Source organism: Dipodomys merriami, unplaced genomic scaffold, assembly GCF_024711535.1.
Source record: "Dipodomys merriami isolate MVZ:Mamm:240054 unplaced genomic scaffold, mDipMer1.0.p SCAF_489, whole genome shotgun sequence".
NCBI lineage: Eukaryota > Metazoa > Chordata > Mammalia > Rodentia > Heteromyidae > Dipodomys > Dipodomys merriami.
In genome coordinates, this window is record NW_027206056.1 from 591,059 (window position 1) to 615,611 (window position 24,553).

The following is a 24,553-nucleotide window of genomic DNA, read 5'->3' on the forward strand; positions in this document are numbered from 1 at the left end:
GAGCCATAGCGCCACTTCTGGTTTTCTGAGTGATTTATTGGAGATAAGAGTCTCATGGAGCTTCCTGCCTGGGCTGTCTTTGAACCACGATCATCAGATTTCAGCCTCCTTATTAGCTAGGATTACAGGTGTGAGCCACCAACACCTGGCTTCTTCAAGATTTTTTTTTAAGAAAATAACATACATTGTACAACATTTCAAGTCATCCATTACTGAATAGATTTTATAACCTTATCCAGTTTTATTGAGTAAAAAATAAGCATTCATTTTCACATCATATATGTGCTCATCCTAATGAAAATGAGAAGCTTCAGGATTGACAGCATATATGCATTCAGTGATACAGGTCACATGAGTGATCAGAGCCTACTTACTTGAAAAATTTCTTAGTTTCAAAGTGCTGCAATTTCATTATACTGTAAGGATATAGCAAGTCATTATTCATACTCAACTTTCAATTTCATTTTCTTAACTTAATCCTGATGAAGTCCATGGTGGAACTGACAGACTGTCTTCTAGTGCATGAAAGACTGAGCTATTTGCACAAATATACAATGTATAACCCAACAGGTAAAGAGCCTGGAGAGAAGACTATGCTTTAAGGGAAGTTGTTTATAGTCAAGGACAGACATTAGTATGAGAGACACACATTCTGCTAGTTTATAATGTTTTAAACAGACTTCAGAGGATTCTGGTGTCTTAAGCTCCTATTTAAACTATTCTATGGGAATCTACAATATTGAACCTGAACAGCTGGTTCTAGAACACAAATCTCTTCTCAGAGGCCTTTCACTTTTAGAGCCTAAGTCTCTATTCTCTGGCATGCATTGAATCTGCCCCTGGTGATTATCAGGTATTTATTTGACTTCTGGAACAGCCCCCCCCCCCACGAATTACTAACCCTTCAATAATACATATTAAGCCAATTTTTTTTGGCTGTACCATTAATAGACAGGACATAAGAATGACCCAGATTATGAAATTTCAAGGCCTCATATCTGGCTATTTCAGAAAAATCCAGTATTTCCATTGTAAGTGCTTTTAAACATCACATGAATGCAAATATGAGAGTGCTTGATGAGAAGATTGGTCCAACAGAGCCCGTGTGGTAGAGTTGGGTGAGATGCAGCATACACTGACATGTTGACTAGATCACCCAGCAACACCTGCATCACCAGAGAAGCAGTGCAGATGGACATCAATGCCCATCATTTGTGCAGCATTGAGGAATAAAATTGTGCCAACTGAAATCTATTTCACCATACTAACTACAGAATGATATCTATATTGAGTTGATAAATATATAATTTTATACTGTTACATGATTGTTCATCTAATAACAAAGAGCATTTTTATGTTATAGTGGCAATAAAAGATTGCATTTAAAACACAACAATTCTACTTTTGTTTAAGGAAATAAACTTCACTTGGGAAAATTGTCTGTTCTGTGATAATATAACCTATTAAGAGAAAGGTAAAATCCTATTATTCAATGTTATCAGTTTTATGGAAATAATTGTAGATAGAAAATTGGGAGTAGCTAATCTGATAATATTGACAAATATCTTTTATAGATGAGAACTAAACACTTCTAACAAATAAAAGATGCCAAATTACCACAAACATAGGACAATTGTATATTGTAAAATATAGTAATCATTAACAAAATTAAAGAAAAAAATAATGAGAACCCTTTCTATTTTATTCAATAATGCATAAACAGATAGCAAGACAAGCATGAAGTCTCTAATTCTTCAACACTATAGACCAATTTAATCTAAAAAACATATAACACTCCAACATTAACAGCACAATATGCCCTTTTCTGAAGTGCCCATGGATATTTTTTCAAGACATATTATATGAATTTGAAAAATATCTTAATGCATTTAGAAAAACTAAAACCCTTATACCATTTTCTGAAGAAAATGAAATTGAGTTTAAAAACGAATGGAATAAGGAAAAGCTGAAAACTTCACAAATATGAAGGGAAGAATTCTACAAACAAATTTTAAGTTGAGAAGAAGAAATCAAGAGAGGTATTAATAATTATAACACACAAGAACACACAAATACAAAAAACTAAAATCTGTAGGATGTAGCCAAAGCTGTCGCTGTGAGTGCCTGCATTAACTCAGAGCAAAGTACTCAAGGGAGATTCAGATTTTCAGACCATCCTCTAAATCTCTCCTTTGTATTTGGTAATGACAAGTGAGTCTGACCCAAGGCACACCAAGCAGAGTTTAGAGGTTCACCGGGATCATATCAGAAATGAGATGTGAAGGCAGCAGACAGCTGTTATAAAATTTTTGATTCCTCTAAAAAGAGGGAAGGCAATTTCTTAGAAATTTCTTTCTGGAATGGTTTTGAATGTACTTGATGTGTGGGACAGCCCAGTTGAAGATCAAGAGGCATTGAAGCCAAGATTGAATAGTCTGCCTGGAGACAGGAACACAGAAGGAACCTGAGTCCTTTCTGACATCCCAGTGTTGCTGCTCAAGCTCCTACTATCCATGCCTTCAAACTTCTGTATGTGAATCAGTTCTGCCAGATGGTTTCTTCTGCTTGCATAGTGAGATGACTCTCCAGAATTCTGCCCTGAGTAACTCAGTCTTGCAGTCAGCTGTCATGGAGCAGTTCTGCATACCAGATTACAGCCACATAGGCCTTCCTTCCCATGATTATAGTGTTTGTGATAACAGTAGAATCCCTGGTAAGAGCAGTGACAGAGCTCTATCAGCAACTTTCCCATGGTCTGATTTTCCTGTTTTATAATATTTAAGCCTGTAGCTGCTTCTCCTGTTTTGATGCTAGGTGGAGAACTAGGTCCAGGTTCCTATCATTGACATACAACATATAAAATAAGAGTTCAGTAGGCTGAGGGTTGAACAGACTGGTGAGTTGGAGAGTGTATATACCTCTGAAGTCATCGAGCGTGCCATAAGAAAGTCTTAGTATAGTCACTCAAGTGAATTTGTGTGAGTGATTTTATGAACTGTAGGCACCCTCCCAGCTCATAGGTACAGGTTTCTTTACATTTCCCCAGAGAATTAGTATATCAACTTAATTGTAGAAGTATCTAATTAATCAAGAAAATATGTAAAATAAGTTTCAGATCCAACTGTGCCTTGCTCTACAAGGTAGAACAGCTATTACCATGTGTTTATACATATGCTTTGTGGGAGACTGAAGCATGCAGGACTGGAAGCTATAACAAGTTATATGTCCTTCCTGCTATTGTGGCATGCTGTGGTAATGTCTAGAGAAAAGTGCACCACATCACATAGTCTACAAAATCTTCCAGTGTTCATTTTTCTTTATATATCCTGAAGCATGAATGCTTCTCGTTTTCCTTAATTCTTCCCTCCTTCAAGTTCAACCAAGTACAACTATGATTAAGAGGCACAAGAAAAGTTTCACAGGCGGCCAGGAAATGAGCAAGAGCTTACTGTACTTTCAAAACGAATTGATTGATTCCTTTAGCCACCAGGGAGAAACACATTCTATGCAGGCAAACTCTGCTGCCCTCCTCTGGCCTGTGATAACCGAGGAGAGTTAACATGCATTCTGCAGTTGTTTCCAGCTTTTTACAGCCTCTGCTGATTTGCATGTGCCCCAAGAACAGTCCACTGCCTGAGGATTCATACTAGGCTGCTCTTATGCTGTGCAAGAGTCAGTCTCACTGAGATCACAGCATGGATATGAGGTCCTCTGCTCAGCTCCTGGGGCTCCTGCTACTCTGGATGCCAAGTAAGGAAGGACAATGCTGGGGCTTTACTCAGCTCTTGTGTCCAGTGTTAACCTGGTTTTCAGCAAAGTCCTCTTCTAATGTAATTAACTGTGTAGATATTTATTTTTATTTTCCGATGTCAAGATCCAGTTGTGACATCCAGATGGCTCAAAGCTAGTGCTTTACCTCTTTAAACCATTAAATTAATTGGAGATAAGAGGCTCATAGAATTTTCTCCTGGTCTGGCTTCAAACTGAAATGCTCAGATCTCAGCCTTCTGAGCTGCCAGGATTAGAGACATGAACCACCAGCCATCTCAGCATGAACCATGGGTAGTTTTTTTTTTTATTTTCAAAACACACTTTTACTAAAAGACTTGTATTGTGAAAATACAATGAGTAATAGGGCAATATAATGAATTTGATCAAAGTGCATTATATACATATGTTAAATATCACAACACAATCTCTTTGTACAATTAATCCACACTAAATAAGAATGCACAGGGAACACATGATGAATGATCATCTATAAGAAGATGTTCATCAACATTGGTTATTTAGATATGCACATTAAAACAAAATAAATGCAACTATAAATGTAATAGATTCTTCAAAACCCAGAAGGTTGGTCAGTATCAAATGCTGACTAGGATTCTGAGGGACGAGGGATTCTGACTAGGCTCTCATTGATGGTTATTCATAATATAAAACTGTATATTACTTCAGAAGGCATTTTGGCAGCTTTCTACAAACACCCACAAAATCTGATGAATATGAGTATTTTCACTGCTACTTAGGTATTCATTTGAATAGAAAGCATGTCCTCATACAATATTGCTTGTGAAAACTTTCAGTGCTGTTCTTCATGCTTGCAAACCCAGGTGAACAATACCAATCTTCTTGAAATTTATAAGCCACATGAGAAACTTCCATACAATGGAATATTAGTCAATGACAGAATGGAAAGAGTTTTCAATCCACACAGCACATAGATGGGTCTTAAGATATAGATTGCTTAGTGAAAGAATGTGAAAAGGCTATGCACTGTCTTACTTTGTTTAAATGAAATAGGAATACTTCAAGGAGTCAAGTCTAGGATTGCCATAAATTGGAAGTTGTGAGAAATATATTGGGGAGGGGGTCATAGGGAGTTTTCTAGAACTGTGATAGATATTACTCTGCTTGTTTTTGTAGGGGTGGATCCACAATGCTATTTAATTTTGGAAACATAGAGACTTAACAACAGAAAGTGAGTGTCAGTGTACGAAAATGAGTTGAGGTCCCAAGATCTATAATAGAGGAATCTAGATTTATTACAAATCCTGATATCACCTCAGTACAAGGAAGGAATTGAGTACATGTTGCTATGTCCTCAGATAAAAAAGGATAGAAAGACAATCTCATCATACAATTTCATGGCCTCTTTTCTAGACCTCAATGTGCCTTGTAAGCCAGGGGCAGTTGTCATCACTGATTGTTCTAATTCTCACTTATTTTTCTTTGTCTCCACTCTAACTCATACCCTCAAAATTTACTGCACAATAAGCTTGGGAAAACTTAAGTATATTTAGTTACTTCCAATTTTGGTCAATGTTCCCTTAAAAAGGAACTCTAAAATGTAGGGTAAATGTTGAGGTTTATTTTAAATTTTGTTATGTTCTTATTTTAATAAACCAACTCTTGTTTCATGTCTAAGAACTGTGACAAATAAAGAACATGTTCAGTCACAAAATTCTGTAGAGCTTTGTGTAAAAGAAATAAAGAGCTTGAAGAAAAAACTTCTATAAATCGTCCTTGTCATGAAAATGTACTAAGTGGCTTTTGGTTGGAAACATGACGTTTGCTATGAACAACTGCAGAAGGGTCTTTGTGGTGGCAGATGTTACTCATGGGTTAGCAAAAGCATTAACCAAACAAGGTAGCTAAGATGTAATGGTTTATTAGGATGCTGCTGAGAGACAGCTGAGGCACAAGAGAGGACTGGTGACCCAAGATGAGGATTAGGAAGGGCTTCTATAGAATTAATAGACTACATGGAAATGGTTGGTAGATTAGTTCTTCCTTATGGTTTCGAAACCAGAGTTCTAATACTCCAGGCCCAAACTGCTAGAGTTTCACATGCAAGGTCTGGCCACTCCTCTATGCATTAAATAAAGGGATATACAGGGTAAAAGAAGGAGATTTGTTACATAGCATGCAAAAGACAGGAAGACAGAATTTAACCCATCTTTAGTAGTCTTCAGGGTACTGACAGTAGATCTAGGTTTAAATAGACAAAGAACTGTGATTAGGGAAAGAGCTATGCATAATATGTAAGTGCTTCTAATCACTGCTGTTGGTCCATTATCTCTCTGTGCTAAGGCCTTGCAGAGGAGTAGATATCACTTTATCACTTGATGGGAGTGAACTAGTCTTAGGTGCCTGGTGGTTGATCTATTTGAAATTCTAATGTTGGGGAAGATTTCCTTTTTGAAAACTGTATGTTATTGTAAAGATGGTGTACAGAGGGGTTACAGTTACATAAGTAATGAGTACATTTCTTTTTAAAAAACAAAGAGGAGTATTTTATCAGCAATCCCACAGTTGTTAAATTAAAAACTGCAGTAATAAATAACTTTAGATGATTGATTCAAAGGTACAAACTATCAAATCTATGTAAGGAAGAAAGAGGCAATCAAATTGAATCTATATATATATTGGTTAACTTACATTTAAATACATTACAATCAAGAGAGCCCATGGTATTGATGAACTTGTTACTGATTCTAAAACTTTGAAGGTCATTTTGATTCTTCAAAAATTTTCTTTAGAAATTGAAGAAATAATATTTGCCCACATAAAAGTTATTTTTTTTATTGTAAGGGTGATGTACAGAGGAGTTACAGTTACATATGTAAGGTAATGAGTACATTTCTTATTGAACATTGTTATCCCCTTCCTCATTTTCTCCCACTTTCCCTTCCCTCTACTTCCCTCTCCACCCCAAGTTGTAAAGCTTGTTTCCAAAAATGTCTTGTGAGTATTACTATTACATTGGCTCATTATTTGTCCTTTGTCTCACCACTTCGTTCTTCCCCTTCCCTTCCCCAAATCAGATATACATTTATACAAGACACAAAGTACCAAAATAAAAAACAGTGACAAAATGGAATAAACCAAGGGATAAATGAAGGAAAAGAAGAAATAACTTCACACAGTACAATAAAATAGAAAATTCTAAACAAAACCTAAAAACACTTGTTTCCATATGTTGGAGTTCATTTTGATTAGTATCACTTGATATGGTCATAAGATTAGTACATTTCTTTTTGAGCAGTTTTACCTCCTTCCTCATTTTCTCCTGCTTTCCCTTCCCCTACTATCCCATACCCCCAAGTTGTAACGCTAATTGTCAATTTGTGTCTATATCACTGTAGCATTGGTTCACCCTTTGTCCAACTGTTCCTGGGATTCCTCTACCCTTCCCCAAAAGAGATAAGCTGTATTCACGACAAAGGGCAACAAAAATCAGAAATCATGAACATACAGAATAAATCAGAGAAGAAAAAAAGCAAAACAAAAGAAATAACTGCAAACAGTACACTTTAAAAAATGAAAGAAAAAGAAAACAACAACAGCAACAAAAAAATTAACCCTCCTTGTGGCCAAATTGTGAAGAACTTTTTGTTTTCTTTTTTTTTATTGTGAAAATCCCGTACAGAGGAGTTACAATTACATGGGAAGATAATAAGCATTTTGTTTATCATCATTTTATAAGGTCATATATACAGAGATATTGGGCTATTGTGAACCTCTATTAGGACTATCCTAGGCATATACTACTTATTACGGATGAGGAAAACCATGAGCCTATGTTTCTTTGGTTCTGGCTTACTTCACTTAATATAATTTTTCCAAGTCTTTCCATTTGCTTATGAATGGGACAATATCATTCTTTCTCATGGAAGCACAGAATTCCATATGTGTGTGTGTGTGTGTGTGTGTGTGTGTGTGTGTGTGTGTGTGTCTGTGAGTGTGTGTGTGTGTGTGTGTGTGTATCACATTTTCTTATCCATTTATCTAATAAAGAACATCTGGGTTGGTTCTATATCTTAGCTATACTAAATAATGCTGCAATGAACATAGTTGTGCTGGTAGCTTTAGTGTGGATAAATGTCCAGGAGTGGGATTGCTGGGTCATAGGGGAGCTCTATGTTTAATCTTTTGAGGAACCTCTATATTGCTTTCCTGCGTGGTTGTCTAAACTTGCCTTGCCTTGGCAAGACTCCTTATTTCACTCCTAAAAATGAAGTTTTTTTTCTCAGCTCTTGTGGCTGTTAGTGCTCTGGATCCCTGGTAAGGGCAAAGGAAGATGAGGACTGAGAGGGAGATGGAAGGGTGAGCTCTCAGGCCCATTTGTGCCCTATCCATGTGCTAGATGTACAGATCTTATCATGATGGGCAAGTGACATTTAGGTCTGGGAAAATAAGGAAGTTTCCAAAAAGAGCTTGATCCTTTGTTTGGCTGAAGACTCTGCTAGGTGGGAATACCACTGGTCACCTAGAGACTCATTTATGCTTTAAAAATGTCTCATTTTTACAAATATTTAGTATTTTAGATTCTGGTTTAAATCATGAAATATGAGTAATAGGCAAATATATATCAAATTAGATGTAATAAATGTATATGCCCCTATACTTGTACATAACCTTGCACTTCTAACTTATTCTAATTTCAGGATGCAGTAGAGATATTGTGCTGATCCAGACTCCACTCTCCCTGACTGCCACACTGGGAGAGTCGGCCTCCATCTCCTACAGGGCTAGTCAGAGCCTCCTAGAGAGTGATGATGCTTATCTGGCATGGTATCTGCAGAACTTTGGCCAGTCTCCACAACTCCTTATCTATGGAGTTTCCAACTGAGCATCTAGTATCCCAGTCAGATTCAGTGGCAATGGGTCAGATACAGATTTCACACTGAAAATCAGCAGGGTGGAGCCTGGGGATGTTGGAATTTATTACTGCTTTCAAGATACACATTTTCTTCACACAGTGATACAGCTCTGAACAAAAACCTCCCATCTGACTGGGTGAGTTACTTTCATGGGTTACTTGTCCAGGGGTACAGCAGAACAGATTGAGTGTGTGTAGGAGACTCATACAATGGTCAAGGTGAGAGTGACTCCGAGAGTAGAAGAGTATGTGGCTACATACAATTTACAAAGACCAAGAGAATAATCATGGAAGAACAAAACCAGGAGACTTCAGATCAACCATGGGGTATTAATTGAAAATATTCCTTGTGTCTTAAGTAGCATTATGGCTAGCTAGCAATATAAAGAATCAAGTGTCTGCTGCAATGTAAGTTTGTTGCCTTTGTAATAAAAATTATAGTAATTCCATCAAGCACACCATCTTGGTCCATACCTATAGCATATGCTTCACTTTCTATTCAGAATCTGGAAGCCCAGTTATGCATTTTCTAGCTGCTCTCTGTGTTTCCCAAGTCTTTCCTGACCATCAAACTATTAGCAGAGTTTGATAACTGTCCTTTGGCTGTATCAACCTGGAACAGCTACAGTACTGGACTTTGTACAGTGGTCTCTGGCCTTCTGTATCCTGGTACTCTGGTACTTTAAAAGGGAGAGTCTGGAGAAACCCTGTAATTGTGTTCATAGGTTCCAGAGAGTATGAGATTGAGCTCTTGTTCAATGGACATAGCATTCACTGCCCTACCTGGTCAGCCTTTGTGATTTTATTTGAAAAACTATGGCATGAGGGAATCATCAATGTATTAGTTTGTCTTTTATCTACTTTGATCACATTAAATAATGTCATTTTCTTGTAATGAGCCTTTCAGAAGCTTGGACTATGATACTGCACAGCCGAGGACTCGAGGATTGTCTGGCCTCCACCAGTGTCCAGTGTGCATCTGCCTCCAGTTGTGTAAACTGTTTTACCGTGATGCTCTCAAAGCCATCACTGAAACTAAAGGATGAAGTTGGTGAATATATGATGCCACTGAGATAACATTCATAGGAGAAATACGATCTGCAATGTGTGTGAACTAATGGAATAATTCATGCAACTTATGGAAATTTCTAACAAATTGTATCCACAATTGTATTATTCTGCACAAGATTAGTATCACAGGTAGAGAGATTGTTTTTACTCCTCAGTTAGCCCATTTTAGATTGTTTCTATTTGAACCATCACTCTCTCTCTCTCCCTCCCTCTCTCTTACACACACACACACACACACACACACACACACACACACACACACACACACACACACACACACACACACCAGTATTAGTTCATTTCTTTCTTTTCTTTTCTTTCCATTTTTGCCAGTCCTGGGCCTGAATTCAGGACCTGGGCACTGTCCCTGAGCTTCTTGGCTCAAGGATAGTGCTCTACCACTTGAGCTGCAGCACCACTTGTGGCTTTTTTTCCCCTGTGGATGTGGTACTGAGAAATTGAACCCAGGGCTTCATATATGCTAGGCAAACACTCTATACTAAGCCACATTTCCAGCCTTTTCTATAACAAAGCTAAGTTTTAGATGCAGAAAGCCCTAGATGTAATATTCTCATCAGTGTTCTCATCAGTTGATAGCTGTCATGTCTGTGGGAAAATATGGTGTGTCTATAAAAAGAGAACTCGCTGCAAGTTGAAGTGGTCAAGCATATGATTGTCTTCCTTTCATCACAAACAACTACTGTTGAACCTACTCTCACTTCAGGAGAGTAACCTTAGTCCTCCAGAGTTCAGGAACTCCCCTGATGTAATCACTTCCTACAAGACACCTTTTCCAATGGCCAAGTGGGGACCATTGGGACATCAGTACAAGCCTCCTTCTTCAGATGCTCCCTCTTCCCAGGTGATGTTCTGGCTCAGATAGGCCAGCATCATTGGAGACAAGAAGAAGACAATGAAAACTCTGAGATAATTATGCAAATATTGGTTAAATTAGATTGAGACTAGATACATTAAGATGTTAAATACCAATTTAAGTTAATCATAAATTATATGTATATGATTATGCATCAGAAGTTACACAAAGGGGTTTTACCTCAGCATGTCAGTGTTTGAGTGCAATGCATCTTGATCAATTTCACCCTTCCATTACTTTCTAGAGGGAACATTCAATAAAACCTTTAATTAATTTGCTGTACAAATATAGTGAAGAACAATGAAAGGATATTTAGTGGATTTTAAAAATTGTTACATTTAATATATATATTCCCATTCTCTGATATAAATATTCTACCATTTTACTTTTCCCTTATAAGTTCCAATAACTGTATTATTAGTTCACTATCTATAAGGGAAAATCGTGTTCTCCTTGACGTTTCTTTACTCTACGTCTTAATAGGAAGTTCTTTGGAAACAGAATTTCTAACAATTGTAGATATTATCCTTGCTTCTTCTTATCCGTCAACTCTGTGCTCCTATTTTGGTCAATTCCCTGAGGATCAGAGCTGCTGATAGTGTGCGCTATGTCTTTCTCTAGACTAGCTGAGGGAAGTCAGCAGACCCGGCTCGGGTCTGGGCCCCAGTGTCCATTCTTTCCAAAAGACTGTCCTGGACTTAAACATACATATAGTATGGTGGTAGGAACATGTACACTCTCTGGAGCCTGCAGTTCCAGACTTTCAAAGTGGGGTCCCTCCTATTACCACAGGTATCATGGATTTTTATTGATTATCATCAAACTCAGAACACACTTGACACTTTTCTCAGAAGAGCAGGCTTTACCTTCCCTTTTTCTTTTCTCACACTGCTGCACCCACCTGGTTATTTGCATATTGCTCTCTAAAGAGGACCTTCCTTTCTAAATCTGAGATAAAGACTCAGCTCTGAACTTGCCTTGGCCTGTCAAGATTCCTCATTTTACTCCAAAAATGAAGTCCTTGTCTCAGCTCCTGTGGTTGTTAATGCTCTGGATCCCTGGTAAGGACAAAGGGAGATGAGGAATGAGAGAGGGCAGAAGGGAGAGCTCTCAGGGCCCAGTTGTGCCTTATCCATGTGTTAGATGTTCATGCTAGGACAAATAATGTGTAGGTCTGAGAGAGTGAGAAACATTCCAGAATGAGTACCTGTGCTTGGGTAAAGACTGCTAGGAAGGAATACTGTCATTGACTTCCACTAGACACTTTTGTGCTTCAAAAATATATCTTTTTAATATTTAGTATTTTGAGTTTATAAATCAAATCATGACTATGAATAAGAAGCAATATTTACCTAAATAATAGTAATAAACACATGGTTCTCTATGATTATATATAACCTTGCACTTCTGTCTTATTCTAATTTCAGGTTCCAGTGGAGATGTTGTGATGACCCAGACCCCGAGTTCCCTACCTGTCACCCTGGGGCAGCTGGCTTCCATCTCCTGCAGGTCCAGTCAGAGTCTCCTGCATAGTAATGGAAACACCTATTTGGAATGGTACCTGCAGAAGCCAGGCCAGTCTCCACATCTCCTGATCTATTTGGTTTCCAAACGAGCATCTGGGGTCCCAGACAGATTCAGTGGCAGTGGGTCAGGCACAGATTTCACACTGAAAATCAGCAGAGTGGAAGCTGAGGATGTTGGAGTTTATTACTGTTTTCAAGGTACACACGTTCCTCCCACAGTGATACAGCCTTGAACAAAAACCTCGCATCTGGCTGGGTGAGCTGCCCTCATGGCTGGCTGGTCTGGGGAGCAGCCCAGCAGATTGTGTGAGTCTGCCTAGGAGGAAGATCAATGTGAGATCAATGTGAGAGTGACTCTGAGTGGAAATGCAATCAAGAAATTTAAATTATAGACCACAAAATTAAGAAAGAAAGGGTCAGAGTGGGTAAGGGGATAGGGGAAAACATTGAAAGGGGTGACATTGACCAAGATACATAATATTTATATATGACTTTGTTAAATGGCAACTCCTTTGTACAACTACAGAAAGATAATTTAGAAAACTAGATGTGGCATTAAAAGTTTTCACTCTCTCTATGTTAGGAAGCACTAGCCTCTGTGTATTTATCTATACAGTCGACTGATCTATGATGCATTTTTACACTTTCATTCTATAAATATACATTTAATTCATATTTCTATAAAACAAAGAAATTTACTCTAGGTTTTATTTACAACCCCAAATCAGAGTTTATTCCACTATTTTCCCTTTTTTATTTCTGTAATACTTTTGCAACAGTGAAAATTTTGTTTCTAATTATATTTGCTGAATTTCAATATCTGATTATTCCTTTTAATCCTAATTTCCTACTGTATATGTCACCTATACTTCTCTTGAAGGCAATTTACTTCACATGCTTCTACAACTATGATAGCCCTGATACCCCTTTCCTAACCTCAATGATCCTTGTCCCTTTCTTTGTGCCTTTGTCCTACTAATGTGTTCTTTACCAATATTAGTTCTGGCTAATCCTTGTCAGCCTAAACTTTGTGTGTATGCCTCTCTCTCTCTCTCTCTCTCTCTCTCTGTGTGTGTGTGTGTGTGTGTGTGTGTGTGCACTGAAGTTGTTCCCCTTTTTGTACAATTCTGTGGGGACAACCTCAACACATTGCACTCTAACTTCAACAGCCTGAGATCTTCTTTCTCTTAGCATAATGTAGATATGCTTTCCATATTTTGGACATCAACACTGTGAGCAACATTCTACCTTATCCTTTCGTTTTATTCCTTGGATTATTTTCATAACCTGGTTGCCTCCCATGCTCTAAACAAAATCACTAAATATTGCTTTCTGTTTGGAACAAAATTTAAAAATATAAGTGATATAAGTATATGCAGGTTTTCTTGGAACAATTGGATTAAATGATACAATTAAATTTATGATGTAGAGAACATCTCATCCCTTGACTTATGTATAATCTTTAAGTAAAGATAAATATGATTCATGAAGTCAGTCATCCATGCATTTAAGAGATAAATAACATTAAAATGCCATATGACAGAGCTAAAAAGAACCAGAGGATCTGCAGAGGTGGGAAGAAAATGGTTTGTGATGTTGGATATTCTAGAAAGAGGTGATAGAAAAGAGTATTCAGAAGTGGAGGGCAATATCCACACATCTGGAGATGACAAGAACAAATGACAATGTTTGCGCTCCTATATATAGATCATGACACTGTGTTTCATGTAATTATCATTTTCTCTATTTTACACTTCTATCTATAGGGACATGTCTGTGGATATCTATTTATGAATTATCTGTTTATCAGTCTATGTATCGTCTATTTATCTGACTGTCTATGCATCTTTCTGAGGCATGTCTGTTTATCTATCTGCTTAGATCTCATTTGCCACTTACTGCTTGTGAAAATGATTTATTACACAGAGAGCATCAGACATTGAGAAAGAAAAGGGAATCTCTTTGGTCTCAGCAATAGTCACAGTTCCCAAATTCAGCAGAACTACTTAAATTTCTTAACATTTTCCTCATATGATTCCATAATAAGATGTCTTAGATTTTTAAAGTTACCAAGAAAGGATGCCAGGACCCATGAATTGAGCAAAAGACACTACCCATAGGATGCTAGAGTGATTCTGCCCTGTGGTTCTCAGGACAAAACAGGTTCTCTTAGGCAACTCTGTTCAAGTCTGCATAATCCAGATAGTCTGAGGACTCAGAACTCTTCTGGGCTGTATAAGATAAGATAGCCCTTTCTTTGCCCACTCCTATCTAATTCCTGCTGATTTTTATGCATCCAGAACACAGTCCTTTGTCTTAAGAATTTCTGAAAAAGCTGCTTCTCTGTGCAAGAATCATTTTCAGTCACAACACATCGTGGACCTGAGGGTCCCTGCTCAGTTCCAAGGGATCCTACTAATCTGGCTCCAGGGTAAGAAAGGACAGCAATGGGAATTTCATCAGCTCAATGTGGTCATGAAACATGAAACATGCATAATTTTGTGAATATTGGATTCTGTATTTCTATGTCAGGGACCAGATATGACATCCAGTCTCCATCCTCCCTGCATGTGTCTCAAGGAGACAAGTCACTATCACTTGCCAGGACAGTCAGGACATTAGCTATAACTTACATTAGTATCTGAAGAAACCAGGGAATCCTCCAAGGTTCTTAATCACTTATTCATCCAATTTGTGCTATGGGTTCCCATCGAAGTTCAGTGGCAGTGGATCTGGGACAGATTATTTTCTCAGCATTAGCAGCCTAGAATCTAAAGATGACACCACTTATCACTGTCAAGAAGAATATAAAAGTCTTTCCAGAGTGTTACAAGTCATCAAACCTTCCAGCAAAGCAGATGCCTGAGGCTGGGCTGCCCCAGCTGCGCCCCCTGTTGTTTCTGTTATTCTCAGACACAGTCAGATGCTCAAATTCAGTAAGTCGTTTTGCTAGAAGAAGGTCTGTGAACGTTTGTTTTATTCAAACACCCTTTCCCTGTCTTCATCCTAGAAAGGCCTTTAGAACAAAGTCTCTTCCTATTCAAAGCAGATGTAGATCATTATTCCTCAGTAGTGTAGGTTATCACATTAGTTTGGATTTATCGGGCAAAGGAAAAGCCATTCTGTATTAGGAACAGCATTGTTGCTGTAGTTATTATTGTTCCTAGTAAAAGGTAATCATAATTTAAACTACATTAAGTAATATTTTGTAGTGTCAGACATGGTATTATGCTTCAATAAGGCTTATATTGTATAATAAACAAATTAGTGCCATTGATATATCAACAATCATAAGATCTCATTTCTTTGTGGAGAATTTTTAAAGACCTGGGTTTTGACAATCAAATATTACTGGAAATAGGAAATTCTTCCTTGCACCAGCCCATCTTCACAGGGCCAAGAAATCTTAGATGAAACCTTCTAAAAAATGAGTTTAAATCTTTTCTCTTTTTGAGGTGATTATCTCAGTTATTTTATCACAGTGATGGAAAACTGACCAATATAATAGATAGGTTAATCTTTATTGTCAACTGGATTAGACTGAGAAATGTCAAAGAAATTAGCTCATTCTGAAGGGGTGTTCATGAGTGTGCTTCTAGATTAATCATGTGGGCTCTGCCACAATGAATAGATTCATCACTTGAAAGGTTAGCAGTGAAGGACTATTACTGGGATGTTGTAAAAGCATGGTATGGGCTTAGTTGGAGTAACTACACCACCAGTAGACATGACCTTGGGACTCTATCTTGCCCTGATCACTTCCTATCTTCCCTTGGCTTCTTGTCTGCCCTGAGTTGAGTACCTCTGTTAGATGGTCCTATCCTATGATGTTCTGCCTCACCTTAGGCCAAGAAAGCTTAGGACAATAAACTTAAATCTCTGAAACTATGAGTTCAAATAAACATTTCCTTCCCTTAAGTTGTTCCTGTCAGTTAATTGGTTTTAGACAACAAACTTGATGCACATATCCATATCTACTGACTAGCAATCTATACTTTAAGCAGGTAACAAGGATTCCAAAGAAGGTTCCAGAAACTCTGATTTAGGACAAATCTATTGTCACAAAGGAGATCTTAACTTAGCAAAAATTGTTTAGGTACACAAATATTTATCCAGTGATCTCATGTCTCAAAAGAATAATGATTTTTAGAAACTTGAGGATATATAAGTACGAAACTTGCTAAAAGAAATTGCTTATGATCCCAATAAACTTCCAAAAGGAAATAAGGGAATTAAATTTGATTCTACATCGGCAAAATTGTTATCATGAAGCTTTCCTTTTTTTTTTTTTTTTTTTTGTTTGGGGGCTTGAACTCTGGGCCTGGGCGCTGTCTCTCAGCTCTTCAGCTCAAGGCTACCACTTGAGCCACAGCACCACTTCCAGTTTTTGGGTGGTTTTTTGGAGATAAGAGTCTCATGGTCTTTTCTGCCAGATCTGGCATTGAACTATGATGCTCAGATCTCAGCCTCCTGAGTAGCTAGGATTATAGGCATGAGCCACAGGCACCTGGCTTTAAGAAACTTTCTTAAAAGATATCTAGGGATTATTGGGGTTTATGCCTATAATCATGGCTACCAGGGAGGCAGTATGACAGCTCCACCTGGATCAGTAGTCATTAGAAGCATGAATAGCTTACAGATATAACTGGTTAGGGTGTGTTCCAATAAGTTTTAGGGTGGCTCATTGCAAGCTATTTTTGTTACAAACCAATGTATAACTATGTATATTTATAAAACAATGGGAAGCAGGAGAAATTTTTAAAAATCTACACAATACATGAATAAGCCCAATAAAATTTAATTCATTTATGAAAACATCTAAGGAACAGTTAGCACTAACATTACCCATGAGATACATATATAGAAAATGTAATGCACAATAATGTATAGTAATATATAAAGGGCAATAAAATGAGACTTTACAGGTATAATACAGTCCCTTCCAATAGTCTGGAATCTCTTGTGAAATGAAAGGGGAAGGAGGAGCAAGCCACAAAGTAGAACATTCACTCTGCTTCTGGCCTGACTTGTTATGGGCTCCACCACACTCTACCCACCTGGTAGACTAAAATTTCTAATCTATGAGCTGAAAAATGAATTCTATCCTTGAAGTTACTTTTACTGAGGTCTTAGACACAGCAATGGAAATCTAAGTAACACATCTTTATAACTTAGGTCCTAGCTTACCTAGCTTACCTTATGAAAATAGCCTTTCAATGAATGAATGGATCAAGAAAATGTATATATACACAATATAATTATACTCATTAATCAGAAAAAATGATAATGTACCATTTTTAAGGACAAAGAAAGACTTGGAAAAATTTATTGAACAGCTGGGCACCGGTGGCTCAGACTATAATCATAGCCACTCAGAAGGCTGACATCTGAGGATCATGGTTCAAAGCTAACCCAGGTAGCAAATTCTGTGAGACTCTTATCTCCAATAAACCACTAGAAAAGCAGAAGTGGCACTGTAACTCAAGCGGTAGAGCGCTCGCCTTTAGCTGAAGAGCTCTGGTACAGCGCCCAAGCCCAGAGTTCAACCCCCATGACTGACAAAAAAATTAATTAATTAATTAAACAATGTAGGTCAGACCCAGGAAAGCATAGGTTGTATGTTTTCCCTCATTTGTTGTAGGTAGAAAGTACCTATATAAATCTACTGTAAGTATGCCAGGTGTGGTTACAAATGAATTAACTGAAATTTAATAGACTCTATGCAGAGTTCAATAATTTTTAAAAAGATTAAGTCAAAGCTCAACAAAATAAGTATCAGGAAATGGGTACTTGCAACAGGGGAAGAGTTGGGCCAAGAGGAAAAGGGTAGAAGAATGAAGGGGAAAGGAGGAAGAAAGGAGAAAGGAGAAAAAATAAGGGAAGGAGTGTGTTGAATGGAGTGAAGATATTGAAGTGGTGACACATATCACCATGCATTGTACACATAAACTGTTTTGTTCAATGTCAGAAAATCAATACATAACATAAAATTAAGTAAGGAAGGGGTGTGTGAGAATTTTGAAAGGGTGACACTGATCAAAATGCACTGTATTTATAAACTGTTTAGGTGAATGGTAAACACTTTGTACAACTACTTAAAGATAGTAAAAACATTAAAAAATAAGTGATCATCAGGTTGAGAATCACAAAATAATATATTTGTATTTTACTTCTAGTAGACTAAAATGATAAACAGTGGCATCAACTTTTGATATCAGTTTTGTTGCTCTTGAAAATTACATATATGCTACTGTAAGCTTATATAGTTTAAGTGATAATCATATGACATTGAATTTTGAATTTTCTGCTTTAAACTATTTAAATGATTTTGTTATTATTAAGGTGTTGTACAGAGTGTTATCATTTTATAAATCAGATAATGATTATATTTTCTTTTGGACAATGTCACCCCTTCCTTTACTTTCCCCCAGTTTCTCCACCCCCCATTCTTGCCCACAAGTTACATAGGCCATTTTCCATAGAGTGTATACTGAATGACATTGTTGAATTTGTCATCCTTCCTCCCTCCTTCTCTCTCTTTCTGCACCCCAATTTACCTTCCCTCATTCTAAGTATTTTAGAGAAATAATCATTTTGACACACATTCCTGTTGTATGGACTCAGGACCTCGGAAAGACCACCAGAGACCACGACCAATGCAAACAGCAAAAGAGTCGTTTATTTGCGAGCTCATGTTTGGTCCTCCACGCACCCGGTAACCAGTGACGCTAAGAGGCCCCGAGCACAAAATCAGTACAGCTTTTATAGCATTTAACAAACAAGTTTAGGGGATTTCCACACAAGCAGTTACATGATTGGTTAACATCTATAAAGATTGTATAGTCATTTTTTTATTGGCCCATGTACCGAGGTTTGAGTCCACCCTAAAGGCATTGCCCTTTTTCTGAACTATTGGTCCATGTTTGACGGTTCGATGTTTGCAAAACTGTTATGTTGTATTCCTGGAACACATGGACAATTGTTCTGTTTCTTAAGGGTGGGCAGGGTTGACGGCAAACGATTTTTTTTCTCTCTCTCTTGGGGTTACTCTGAGGGCATCCCAGAACAAGATGTTGGGGTTAACCTCAAAATGGAGTTACTTTAGCTCTTCAAATCCCAGATTCTTTGTGTGGTATTGTTACCAATGATATTTACCATATATTATTTCCTATGGGTGGCTATGTTCATTTTATCTTCATTTTTAAATTTCTCGAGGTCATTATCCTATTCATCAGACTTGGAGCTACATTGAAAAAGTAGCCTTCACGGGGATTAATTTCCATCTCATCCATGGAAAAAACTCTCACCTGTAATCACAGCACTATGTTAAATGACATTAGTCACACTGACAAAGCCAAATATTGCATGGTCTCCTCATTTGTGGAACCTAAACCTACACTGATGGTGATATAAATAATAATAACAGGACATAAATGTAAAAGGGGAAACTATCTGGAGGGAGGTAGATGTGGCAAAAAGAAACAAAATGATTCTAAGTTTAAATATTAATTATAATATATAGTAAATATTTATACACACATGTACATGTGTTTGATGATGGCCATAAATACTATATGAAAAATGGTAGGTGAGGGAGGAGAAAAGAGAATGGAAATACAAAGAGCTTGGTGACTTTTTTCTTCAAAGTACACTGTATTCAGGTATGGAATGATGAAATCACCTCATATTGTCAATACATGACTTGTACATCATTAATTAAACAGTACTCTAAACATTCATACAAAGAGACGAAAGGATCTTTTTAGGAGAGGACCACAAGAGATCAATAAATATGTGCATGTGATTATATAAAATGATACCTATTGAAATTCATTCCTAGAAATGGAAACAGAGTGTTTATATAGTCCTGTTTGTGGTTCTTTTTTTTTTTTTTTGCTTTCCTTTTTTTCCTTTGATTTATTCCCTCTTGTCACTGTATTTAATTTCTGCATACTTTGTCTTGTATATAAGTCTACCTGATTTGGGGAGAGAAAGGGGAAGTCCAGAAACAGTGGGACAAATGGTGAACCAATTCACAATTGAAATCCACTACACACTAAGATGGAATGAATTACACAACTTAGGGGGAAGAGAGACAGGAGGCAAATAAATGGATAAGAACGAAGAATGGGTTATATTTCGAAAGGAATTGTACTCATTACCTGAATTGTGTAAATTCACAGTAAATAAAATGGCATAATTATGCATATAAAATTACTGGGACTCTGCACAACTCTTGAGATATTCAATTAACTTAACAAAACTAATCAAAACAAAACCAAAACTCCAAATGGATATCCTGACAACTGCTCTGTCAAAAAGCCGCTACATGATGGCAAAAGGATCTTACAAAGAGCAAAAAATAAACCATGACCCTGGGGAACAAGGGGTATTGCTACCCTTTCTCAACAGGAGCTCCAAGCTAGAGGGCTCTCTGTCAGGTTTTGATGGCTCATATGACAGCTGGGACCATGTTTATAGAGGAGGCTATGTCTCCTCATGTGCAAATTCCTGACTATTTTATATTTTCTTTGTCAACTACAATTACACCTCACAAGAGTGGCACACCAGGATTCTTGTGGTGAAGTCATTAAGTACAAGTCAGAAAAGTGAGGGAAGGAGTGTGGATCCCACAGATATGCAGCCCTGAAGGGAACATGTGCACACATCATGTCCAGTAGTGGGAGGTGAGAGGGGGCTGCAGTGTCAGTGCTGTCCCCAGCAGGTCCCCAGGGTCCTCTAGGGCACAGGCTGGGTTCTGAGCTTCATGATTCTCATGCTAAGCGTGAAAAGGGCTACTTACCTGGTGACATGCCCATTGTTGTGCAGTATGTTTTCTCAGTATAAGAATTTAAACTGACCCAGGAGCCAGTGGCTCAGACCTGTAATCCTAGCTACTCAGAAGGCTGAGATCTGAGGATCGCGGTTCAAAGCCAACCTGGGTAAGAACATCCATGAGACTCTTATCTCCAATTAGTCACCAGAAAACCGGAAGTGGTGCTGTGGCTAAAGTGATACAGTGCTCGCTTTGAGTGCTAACACAGACTCCAGTGAATTTCAGACTGTCCTGAGGACCCTGCTGATTCTCCTCTTTATCCCAGCCCCTCAGAAGCAATGAGAATACCTCTGGAGCATCCTTCCCACAGTCAGCCCTGCTAAGTCTGGGTCTCTCAGACTTGCAAAGTGGTCCCAGATTTCATTCCAGCACATGTCCAAGACTGTAAACACTCTCCTTTCCTGTGTATACCTCCTGTACTGAATGTAGGTGGAAAAGACTTCTGATTCCCACTTCCTCCTGATTTTTAACCTCATCTGTCAGCTAGTCAGCTTCTTGCCTCCCAACCTTAGACAGTGTATGTGTGCCCACAGCTCTGGTTTGAGGCCATTGTTCCAAACTCTCCATGTTTTCCAGTGTCTAAAGTCTGTGTGGACTTGAAATTCACAAGTCCATGTCCTGAAGCATAGATCAGGAGAATTTAATATGTTATCTTCAGAGCTTGGCTTCTCTCAACACACTTGAGTAGCAGCTTTTGGTGTCTCTCTTCCTCATCCTATCAATATATCCCCTACATTTTACCAGGTGTTTTTAATACCTACACAGTATTCAGCTGCCATCTTTTTATTTGAACCAGCTTCGTCTTTCAGTGCATGGTAGAGAAATGAATTTGTACCAGAAAAGGTAGTAGGGGCTATTCTAGGGAACAGATGATAAGATTAGAAGTGAAATTTTAGAGGAGTGGAGGGAATGGGTATAGCTTTTAGGTAGGATTATAAATCACCATAAAAGGAGGGAAGAAGAAAATTGTAAAAATCATCCTGAAGCAGTTCTGTTAGCATATGCTACAGAGAGCAGTTGGCCCAGTCCTAATCCCTGTCATCATCTCAGGGAGACAGAGTTGCCATCACTTGCAGGGCCAGTCAGGTTATTAGCAATGATTTACATTGGTACCAGCAGAGAACAGGGAAAGCTCCAAAACTCCTGATCAGTTACACAACTAGTTTGTAATCAGAGGTCCCATCAATTTCAGTGGAGGTCAATGTGGAACAGAGTTCACTCTCACCATTAGCAGCCTGCAGCCTGAAGATGTTGCCACTTATTACTGTCAACAGAGTAATAGTTACACTCCCACAGTAATACAAACAATAACATAAACCTCCAGGGAAGCAAAGGTGAGAGGCTGGGCTGCCCCATCTGCTTATCCTGGTGCCTGCATCTGCTGATAGAGCTTTTCAGATGCAGCCAAATTTGAAGGTCACTGGAAAGTATTGGGAGAAAGGTTATATATGTATCTCCACACCCTAACCCTCTGTCCTTCTGCTCATCCCAAGCAGCACACACCTGACAATGCCTCTTCTAACTTTATAAGAACACACATCTGTACTCATGTGTGGTCCATATTGTGCTAAAATTCTGCAGTCACTCAATGAAGAATTCCTTCTAAGTATGTCAAAGCAGGTTTTGAAAGGAAGACAATATGGCTTGTGAAAAATATTTTGAAAAATAATTTTGTAAAGAAAAATAGTCATTAAAAAGTTTGATTGCCATGGAATAATTTTATTTGAAGTAACATGATGTTAGGGTATGTGTACATATTGCACAATGTTTTAATAATAGAATTAGCAATCAGTCATCACTTAAAACACTTACCAAATTTTTTGTAATCAGCAGATTTTCTTTTCTTCAGCATATGACATCTTTAAATAACAGATTTCAAGTAACATTTTTACAACACATCCAATGCTTTCAACTAGTTACCAAATATTAATTTATCTTGGATGCTGAATATTAAATTGATCATTATTCTCCATGTAATTCTCTCATCCCATGACAGTAAAATAGAACGATTTTTTTGAAACTTGAGGAAATATAAAGACAAAATAATAAAAATTTTGTAATTCTGCTTTGGAAATTGTTGACAGAATTTTTCTGTTGTTTGACCTCAAATTATTAAAGCACACTTGATTTCTGGCCCAATTGAAATAAATGCACATATAGCTAAATAAATATGTGGCAATATGTGAATAAATAGAACATATTTAAGACATTTATGAAACCATCTACTAGGTGAAATTATATCGTAACATATATTACACCAATGTTTACCAGTTTAATCAGTAAAAGGTCTTCCATGTACCATACAGATGTAATAAGAGCCCAAAATTCATATTTAATATTTATATATGGAACTATGCATTGAAGAAAGGGGTTGAGTAGAGAGGGATGGGGTAGAAAAATGAAAGAGGTGACATTAATCAAGATACATTGTATGTATAAACTATGTTTAATTGTCACTCTTTTATACAACACCTATATATAATAAAAATATAATTAAAAACAAAAATGTGTGAAATTCTCATTTGTCATGACACTCATCTCTGTCTATCAGACAAAATGTGGATGAATAGGGTTGAATCTCATCAGATTCAGAATATCCACAGTAAAGCAGAGAGGGAGAGGACTGCTGGGAAATGCACTTCCTGAAGAGACTGTGATGCCAGGAGCTCACAACTAATGACCCAATGAGGTCATGGCCCAGCTCTCAGGAAGGCATTGCCCAAGACCATATTCGCATGCCCTTCTTCCTATCAGCAGCTTGTAACCATAGCCAGAGTTCACTCAGTCTCAGTCCATGGAAAATGAATATTTGCATGAATATGTAAAGGACACTTCTCAAGCAAAACTTCTTGACATATAAGAAGCAACATAACTGAACATGGATGCAATATTATTTTTTTGTCTTAGCATCACTTAGAGCATGTTACAAATACAAAATTACAAAATGACCTCAGATATATTGAATGGGAATCTGCACTTCAGCAAGTTAACAAATGATCCCTGTGAGGTTTAGGAAGTTGTATGAAGATGAGTATTAGAGGTAGAGATACACTTTTTATACCCCAGTCTATTTTAAGAGTATTTCTATTTAAACCACATCTCTCATACCCTCCCCTCTCACCTCCCTCTCTCCCTTCCCCTTTTTCTCTCAGTCTCTCTCTCTCTCTCTCTCTCTCTCTCTCTCTCTCTCTCTCTCTCTCTCTCTCTCTCTCTCTCTCTCTCTCTCTCTCACACACACACACACACACACACAGATCTGTGTCAATCATTTACTAAAGCAAAGTTATTGGCCTAAGTTCTGAATAAAGAAGTGTGTTGCTTAACGCACAGTGTTAGAAATAAAAGTCCACCATGTAGTATCCTCATCTGTCTGTGCTCAGGAAAGGCTTGTCCTGTCATGCCACAAGTGTTAGTAAAGAGGGAACAAGCTGCAGATGAGATGGCCAAGCATATGGTTGTGTTCACTTTATAACAAATGACTGTTATGAGAACTGACTCAATCCATGAGAGCAGCTTTAATCCTCCTGATGGCAGGAAATCTGATGGCCTGCTCACTTCCCATAAGGCATCACTGCTCAAGG

The 24,553-nt window shown here is 37.8% G+C and overlaps 1 gene segment (V, D, J or C); it reads left to right on the forward strand.

The window, feature by feature from the left end:
- Positions 1 to 11,570: 11,570 nt before the first annotated feature.
- On the forward strand, positions 11,571 to 12,830 carry LOC138809170 (immunoglobulin kappa variable 2-29-like). The segment is given in 2 exon segments: positions 11,571 to 11,671; positions 12,038 to 12,830. Coding segments are annotated over 2 exon segments (381 nt in total).
- Positions 12,831 to 24,553: the final 11,723 nt, after the last annotated feature.